Below are 8,827 nucleotides of genomic sequence, written 5' to 3'. Positions count from 1 at the left end.
TATTCGGGCAGGTCATGAAATGCAAGCCTCTTTAATGTAGGTTACCTGATTTTCTTTGTTAAAATAGTGACGTAGGTTGTGTATGACGTCAGAGGACTCGATTGAACAATTTTTGAGTTTGTAGCGTCGATTATGCAATTTTTTATCCGACATCTTTAAATACGATACAATAGGTTTCAATTCTATGTTCTAGATAACAATAATTGCAATACGCATATAAAACCTCTATTAATTAGATGCTTAGTTTAATACTTTGTTTTAAGAAAACACAAAATAAAATTATATATTTATTCTATTGTTTCTGTTGAACTTGGTTTATAAAATGTATAAGTATAAAACAATTGTACTTAACAGCTAAAATATATATGTTTATATTCTAATGGCAGGATTTTTTCATATAGGATTTATTTTTATTAATTGACATTAAAAACAATTATTAAATGTATACTTAAAAATATAAAACATTGATTTATTAAATTTATATATGTGTAAAGAACATTTCCCCATCAAGAGCAACAATAATTTAAATTTTCCCCGTGAACTATTCCCCATTACAAATTTTCATATTCCGGAACAGATTTGGTAACAGCAGCCATGGCACCTCTCTTTGGGTCTTCACTTTGTAAACTCGCTTGGTTGATTAGGTTCTGGAAATACAATGATGTTTTTTATGTATATTATATACTTACTTGAAAAGGTAAGGTTTTAAGGAACTTAAAAGCTAGGTCATCCAATGTTTGAAATAAGCGCCATCTAGCGGGACAATTAACAAACTCGCGTCTTATAAATTGCTTGAAAACTATTTTGTAGCAAATCTTTGTCTGAAAGAAACCGCTCGTAAACCACAATGATATTAACTTATTATATATATTTTATTCAACTTATAGTATATAAATGTAGTGCAACTTCATTACTTTATTTACATAAATTAAACTGTATGTTCCGAGTCAATATTGACTATCCAATTAATTGTTTTAAAGTATATACCTATTGAAAATATATGTTTAATATTTGAATTTCTTGTAGATAATTTTGGATAATTATTTTTGGTTTGGTGGTTATAGCCAATTGGGTTCGTACTAGAGAATGGGCCCGGGTTCGATCTCGGCACAACAATGATTGGTAGACATGAAATCCTCTTAAATGAAGAAAGATATCTCCCGCCGGCGAATCACGGGGCTTTAAATGGTACTGGTCCAATATACTGCATTTAAACCCTAACAAATACGTATTATACACTTTTAGTACTAGTTTTTATCATTTACTTTTTTTTCTCTTACTGTCTTTTTTAGTAAGTTTATAGCACAATTACGACTGTTTTAATGTTTTGTAATTTTTGACTTCCTTATGTTATGTACTAACTGTAATTTAGTAAAAAAAATTGCTTTTACTTTTGTTCCCCGGGGCAAGCGATATATTGTTTCTAAATTCTTGTGCAATAAAGTATAAATAAGTACTTACGATATGATATAATCCATCCTTATTAGGTCTGCTCTGTGAGTAGACCAGGTTGATCTTTGAGTTCTGTACAGCGATGGGACTCTTCTTGGCGATGGAATCAGCAATTTCTAATACTTCTTTGATTGCTCTGAAATTTAAATTTAAATAAATTAGATTATTTGTTATAAATAAAAATGCAAAGTTTTACTCTTTATGTGTAGATTAAAATATTTCTTTGTACTTATTATACTTTTCATAAGATCTATAATTTCTAATTTCCACAAATTTATGATAGATGTAATAATAATAATAATAATAAAGCCCGTTTAATTTCTAATCATGACAAAACAAATTATAATACACAGCTTAGATTATTTTACATTTTTATACATATTTTTTTTCTTTTGCTTGTTATTCTATATTCTAGCTTCCTTCAGCTCCTCCCCTCCAGCTTTTTCCATCTGACTCTGTCTATGGCTCTCTTTCTCCATTCGTTTTAACCTTTAGTATAATTTAAAGACATTTGCGCTGTGATGTTGACTTTCAGGTTCCCCCTTAGTGGTTTTTTACTGCGTTTACTTAAACCATAATAAAAAAATAAAAAAATGTGAAAGCGTTCTGAACTTTTATAATCAGTTACCCCCTGAATTCTATATAACAACTACTACTAAATGCTATGACTTTAGTATGAAACGAGCGAGCTTAGTATAGAAGAAAATATTTTTTAATAACAATTTTTTTAGATATATTAATAACGATTATTCGTAACTTCGAAAAAATGAAGAATATTTCGCGCATTTAACACTTACATGCTCACAGCGAAGGCAAATATCGTAAGGAAAACGTGTCTACTAAAATTTAAGACATTTGTTAGGCACTGATGACCTATATGGTTTGAAAGTTATCAAAGAAACTGCACTTTAAGACTCATTGTAGCACCACTATGTTATTAAATAATATTAATTAGAAAATGTTGTAAGTAACTCACGTCTCTTGATTGGGGTATATTCTACTGACGAGTCCCAATTCAAGCGCCTCTTTGGACATCACTTTCCTTGCTGTGTATATAAGTTCACGTACTGTGGAAGTGTTGCCAACTACCTGAAACATTTATAATAAAATAATTAGATTTTTTTTTTTAAAGACAATTCACACCAATTGACCTAGCCCCATGCTAAGCTGGTGAAGCTTGTGTTATGGGTACTAGGCAACGGATATACATACATATTATAGAGAGATAGACTTATAAATACATATTTAAACACCCAAGACCTAAGCACAACACCAAATGCTCATCACATCGATGTTCGTCTCAGCCGGGGATCGAACCCGGAACCCATGGATTCGCAGTCAGGGGTACTAACCACAAGACCAATGAGTCGTCAAACTCACGTCTCATTCAACAAACGTCACGTCACGTCTCAAAGTCGTCGATATAAGCGTTCAAAACATGATGAAAGATGAAAGAAGCAGATATTTACCTATAAAAATATGAATGACATTGAGGCGATACAAATAATTATTACTTTATGAATAATTATGATTTTATAAATAGACAAGACCTTCAAAACTCGTATCATTTTATATAATTAGTTTCGTGAGTAGTTAACGTAAGGTTTAGGAATATGATAATTGAATATAAGTAAACAAAACATATATTTTCCCATAACCTCTAATTCATTAAAACAAAAATTATTATTATTTACTTTTTTACACATACTACCCATAGATTGTCTAGGCATGAAAATGAAATCCATTTTCGAGGATTACTACAAAAAATTAATACGTTTATGTACTTTTATTTTTGAGAGCTTTGCTTACTTTTGCTGACAAGAGGAAGGTGGGGGATAAATTGCAGTAAATCTGCTTACGTAATATTTAAACGGCCCCTTAGCGCTGTCTAATGTCAAACTTCACATAGAAAAACAGCTGAAGCTAGACTTAAGTTTGACTTTTAAGAATACGAGCGCGTACCGTATTTTTTATTATTATTACAATATTATACAAAACTCCCCGACACTTGTGGTGCGGGACCTGATTATGATGTTTACATTCTCGCATACTTGTTTAGTTTTCTTTTTTAGGGAACTCGCTGGAGGACTGGACCACTTTTTCAATATTTCCAATATTCGTAGGCGAAATGGGGTCCGCGTCTCGCAAATCTATTTTCTACACTTTGCAGTGAGTTACGTTTAACTATTAGAAGGCTCAAAAAGCGTGTTAAAAATTTAAAAAAAATACCTTAGGCAATCGTTGCAAAGTGCCAACATCAGCCGCTAGACCGATATCCACTTCTTTCACTTGAAACCATGAGTCTTCAGTACAATATCTGTCAATCAATGTTAGTTAAATTTATTTGATATTAAATGTTAAGTACAAAGCAGTGGTAAGTGGAACAAACAGAAACCAAAGGTTCACTTTTCAGAGATTAGTTTTGGCAAGTGTGATTTACTCAAAAATAAAAAGTGTTATAGTGAATTATATATGTCACCGTAAAATTGTAAACACCGTTAGATTGTACTACACTAACTTAGTTATCATTCAAACTTCTTTAGTCAATTACAGATTAATTTTACTTCCCAACAATTTCATATAACTACCGAATAATAATACGTTAAATTGTAAGCAGTACGCTGAGGTTCACAATCTTTCGACAGTTTATAATCTCGCGAGATAGATTACAATCTAACGGTGTTTACAATTTTACGGTGACATATATATACATTAAAGAATATTTCACTTGTTAATTTAAATACACAAGTGAAATATTTGAATAACAAGTGACACGCAATTAAACATAAAAAAGGCTTAAAGGTCTTGTTACCTAACATAAAAAAAAACCAGAACATATGAACAGTGTCTTCCTCTTAAGAGATTTGTAAGTGGCCAATAACACCAGTTACAGTATGGTCTTCATCTTCGTTAGTAAATTAGCCTAATTTATAATATTCAATGTTCAAATTAAGTAATATTCAAATTTAAAAAAATAATTCCCTTTATGGTCGCCTTACGCCCGAACCCAATAACCTATCTCAATCCATAACAATCTGAGATAGTAATCTTAATCCAAATGTTGTAATTTATTATGTGCAAATAACCAATCGACGGATTGTAATAGCCATCTGTCGATAAAAGCTATGGATAGACCTTTGTATGAAAATGACAGGTGACGAAAGCTCGATTTCAACAGTTAATTATTTTAACAGTCGCCAAACATGGATTGTCTTCGTAGGGTTTGGTTATTGGGATGCAGATAGGAGATCGATCGACTGTCACGGTCTGATCTCAGATTGATGATTGAAGATTGTGGATTGATTATTGGGTTCGCGCTTTAGTGTCAAAATAAATAAGATGTGGTAGACATACATCGTAAATATATATGTCATATCATAATCTATAAAGCTGCTAGAAATTAGATTTCTCTTACCTCATATCAGCTGCTGTGATCAGGTCCACTCCTGCGCCCACGCAAGCACTGTGCACAACCGATAAAATTGGCTTCACACAGTTTTCGAGGGCTGATATACCATCCTATAAAATATATTTTCCATTTTAAAGATATAGTATTTGTTGTATAAAATATATAATATTTACTACAATTATTAGAAATATAAATTACTGAGACTAAGATTACTGTCGAATTATGTTAAGCCTAAAAATTTTTTTTTAATATAATAGAGGCGCAAACGAGCTTGCGGGACGACCAAAAGGGCCAGTCTTCGCAGCCCATAGACACCCTTTTTTAGTGGGTGCGTTGCCGGCCTTTAAGGGAGGTGCACTCGATTTTTAAACATTTGGTGGTCGTATCTCTGAGGGAAGACCCCCTCCGGGAATCGATTCCAGTTCGCTAGTTCGCAAAAGAAAATGCCTTGTGAAACGGATTGTGGAAGAACTCTAACCATCAAGATGATGTTGGTGAAATTATGATATGATAAAATTAATAGAGTAAGCTAGATCTAGGGCGGCAAATGCTTTTTTGTGTCCTTCGACTCATACCATCGCAGTCTGAGCTGTACCATGAGTTTGACAAAGATTTAAACGCTATCCTAAAATACATACAAAAAAACATCCTAGTTTTGCAGATCTCCAGCGATCGTAACTTTTCTAAAACAATTGTTTGGCACAGAGTTATACTCTAAACTCATGGTAGAGATAGCGTGAACATAGATGTAGTGAGTTAAAAATTCATATTTTTACAAACATTGGCGTAAACCCAAAAAAATAATTATAAATCAGTGGCGCTACAATCTCTTTAGGTCTTGGCCTCAGATTTCTGTTCTGTTTCATGATAATTTTTTTATCTAATAGGCAAGTAGGTGATTAGCCTCCAGTGCCTGACACATGCCGTCGACTTTTTGGGTCTAAGACATATCGATTTCATCACGATGTTTTCCTTCACCGTTCGAGCAAATGTTAAATGCGCACATAGAAAGAAAGTCCATTGGTGCACAGCTGGGGATCGAACCTACGACCTTAGGTATGAGAGTCGCACACTGAAGCCACTAGGCCAACACAGCTCTGTATAAACCAATGTTTGTATGTGTGTTTGTTTGTGTGTGTATAAACGATTTTATTAAATATTTATATTCTTATAACAGGTTTCTTTGGGATTTATTTTAGGTAGATGTAATAATAGTTACCTGACAATTGGTAATAAATTTCTCAAATGCTCGCGCTCGTCTGCCAACATCTTCTATGTCATCTAATTTAGTTCCTTCTTCAAGAAAACTCTTAAAATCAATACCTAAAAAGGATGTCAGTTTATTGTAGATTTAAAAAATTTGAAAAGAAATCTTCAAAAAAAATCATACAATATAAACACTAATCAAAACTCGCTTTTGAATATTTACCCTTAAGAGATTTTACATTGCTTAACAGAAAAATTTTGCTCACCACCAGTAAAATGTTTTCCTCTTCCAGATATAACAATTACTCTGCATTCAGAATTATCACTCAAAGAAGAAAAACAATCATTTAGTTCCCTGTAATAATTAATTAATTAAAATGCATAACTAAAGACAAGTCAACTAATAAGAAAAATACCACTTTACATACAACTTCTTTACACTAAATACATCCAAACCTATTGTAAATATGCTCAGGGGGAACATAGTATAAAATATGGTTAGAACTCATTCTTAAGATGTTTTTTTTATTAGATGCCAGTAATAATTTAACTAATAAAATGCAGTAAAAAAGTCATTAACTAGTAAATATTATAGGTACATCCCTGTTAGTGAGTAATTTTCTCTCTTTGATAAACAATGTATGAAAAATGCTGAAAATGTGGCAAAGAAATTGTGAGCCCCGTAAGGCTTTATTTTACTATAAAGTATATCTTACTAGCATGACTCTTATTTAGATGAAAACATCTGAATTTAGATACTTAATAGTCCTGAGGTGTATAAATGTAATTGTAAATCATGGTTAACAATATTATACATACTTCCACATAGTCATAGAAAATGTATTAAGTTGTTTAGGCCTGTTCATTTCAACATGGAAAACATTCTTTTTAGGCACTGACACAGCTAATGTCTCAAACTGTGGAACTTCTGTTGAATATAATCTTGATAAAGCACCTGGAAATGAGAAAATTTTGGTGTTATAATGAAAAGTTAGACTAAAACAGACCAATTATAATAGTTATTGTTACGAAAATGGTTTTTTGTTGCTTTTTCTTGTTATTCAGTATATGTTATTACCGGTAAAGAACACGCGTCTTGCTATAAGCTAACATCTGTTTATACAGGTTCTATAGAAGCTTTTAAGTCACATATGTATGTTTTATTAACCTTATTTACATCATTAGATCAATACAGGTACCCCTAGTGATTAATTAAGCAAGAATTGTTGTTACCTGGTGCTATTTTTGCCGGTCTGCATAACACGAAAGATCTTGCTAATTGGAACACCATTTTCTTGTTTTAGACTATGTGGACATGAAATCAATAAAATGGAAGTATCAAGTATCTAATTAGTATAAATTATGTTGATAATATAAAACCTTTTAGAATAAAAAAAGATCAAAGTCCAAACTCTGATCACCGACCGCGACGTAAACACTAAACAATTTTAAATTTGATACATTGATGTTCGAAACTTCTATCAACTGTTCTTCTGTCAACAAAAGTTATTGACACTGATGTATGACAGTTTTGACACTAAAATTTTGGAATTTTGTTTCACGCAAACAAAATATGTCTGATATTGGTATTTGGTAGTCGAAATTCAAATTGAGTTCAATATGCAACTAGTAACATAATATGTATTTAAACAAATTTAACACAGTTGTTTATTAAAATATCAATATAACATATTGACAAGAGTGACAGTTTATTTCTACTAATTGCTAATATATCTACGAATGATATCATTAAAATATCGAGGATTAATTTATAATGGTCATGATTATTGAAACATCCTTTGAGGCTCCCAGATGATAAAAAAATTAAGTGTTTGTCCACATATATCCAGAAATAATCACCAGATTCTAGTGTATGAATTGATTCGCAAATTTTTAAAGTAGGGTCATCCTATCCGACAAATTATATGGTATTGCGATGACATCACAGGAAACCGAGTTTCCGACACTGATCAAAGCGGCATATTATTTTTGGTTTTCATTAAAATAATAATTTGGCAATGTGAAATCTAGGCTCAAGGTCTAGTCAACTAGGCTGTCTACATTCTTACTAAACAATAAACTTTTATAGTAATGAAATGTATAAGTTTGTTTCTAAAATGGGAGAATTGAAAGAAATTTACAATTTGAAATTTTGAAAAAACTAACTTGAAAATGCACAAAAAATATGTATTGCAAGTACGTACGAGGACAATCAAAATAAAATGGAAATCATATAATCAAAGGGTTATCAGGTCCGAATTCACCAAATTGTGCTTTTAGATAATAAATACACGAAAAAGACGATTTCGCTAGGACAAATTTTTAATCTAAATTTCTTTCTCCACTGTTATGCTAGTCCTTCTGCTGAAAGCATACACAGAAGATATTTTTTAAGTACACCGCTAGTGCCACTAGTGAGTAGTGACTCCTTATGTCTTAAAGGGGTGTAGCGATACCGATCTTTGGCTACAAATTAGTACGATGACGTCATACCCTGAAACGCGCTAACAAAGTTATTGGGATATAATATTCAACTTTTCAATCATAGATAGGTCTTCGGGCTCGCCAGTTAGTTACTGGTCGAAGATCCTCTGTTTAGGTCGGAGGAAGACCAGCAACATTCTTCCTCTACAGGAGTAATTAATCTAGCAGAAACACTTCAACGGTATCAAATAGTAGATATTTTTAAATCATTTTGGTTTCTATTGATGCAAGCGAAGCCGCTGTCAAGCGTTAGTTTTATATATACGTAAATGAAAT

General features: G+C 32.0%; 1 protein-coding gene across 1 annotated transcript; it reads right to left on the bottom strand.

The window, feature by feature from the left end:
* Positions 1-274: 274 nt before the first annotated feature.
* Positions 275-7,511, bottom strand: LOC125052656 (delta(3,5)-Delta(2,4)-dienoyl-CoA isomerase, mitochondrial). Its single transcript, XM_047653618.1, has 9 exons — positions 7,301-7,511; positions 6,887-7,022; positions 6,334-6,422; positions 6,081-6,184; positions 4,868-4,971; positions 3,682-3,769; positions 2,429-2,541; positions 1,462-1,588; positions 275-647 (listed from the first exon to the last, which is right to left on the bottom strand). The coding sequence occupies exons 1-9, from the start codon at positions 7,356-7,358 to the stop codon at positions 552-554; spliced, it is 915 nt and encodes a 304-aa protein (XP_047509574.1). The 5' UTR covers positions 7,359-7,511; the 3' UTR covers positions 275-551.
* Between the last annotated feature and the right edge of the window lie 1,316 nt (positions 7,512-8,827).

This window comes from Pieris napi, chromosome 9 (genome assembly GCF_905475465.1).
Source record: "Pieris napi chromosome 9, ilPieNapi1.2, whole genome shotgun sequence".
Lineage (NCBI taxonomy): Eukaryota > Metazoa > Arthropoda > Insecta > Lepidoptera > Pieridae > Pieris > Pieris napi.
Note: the sequence above shows the minus strand (reverse complement) of the source record. Positions and strands in the feature narration are given on the sequence as shown.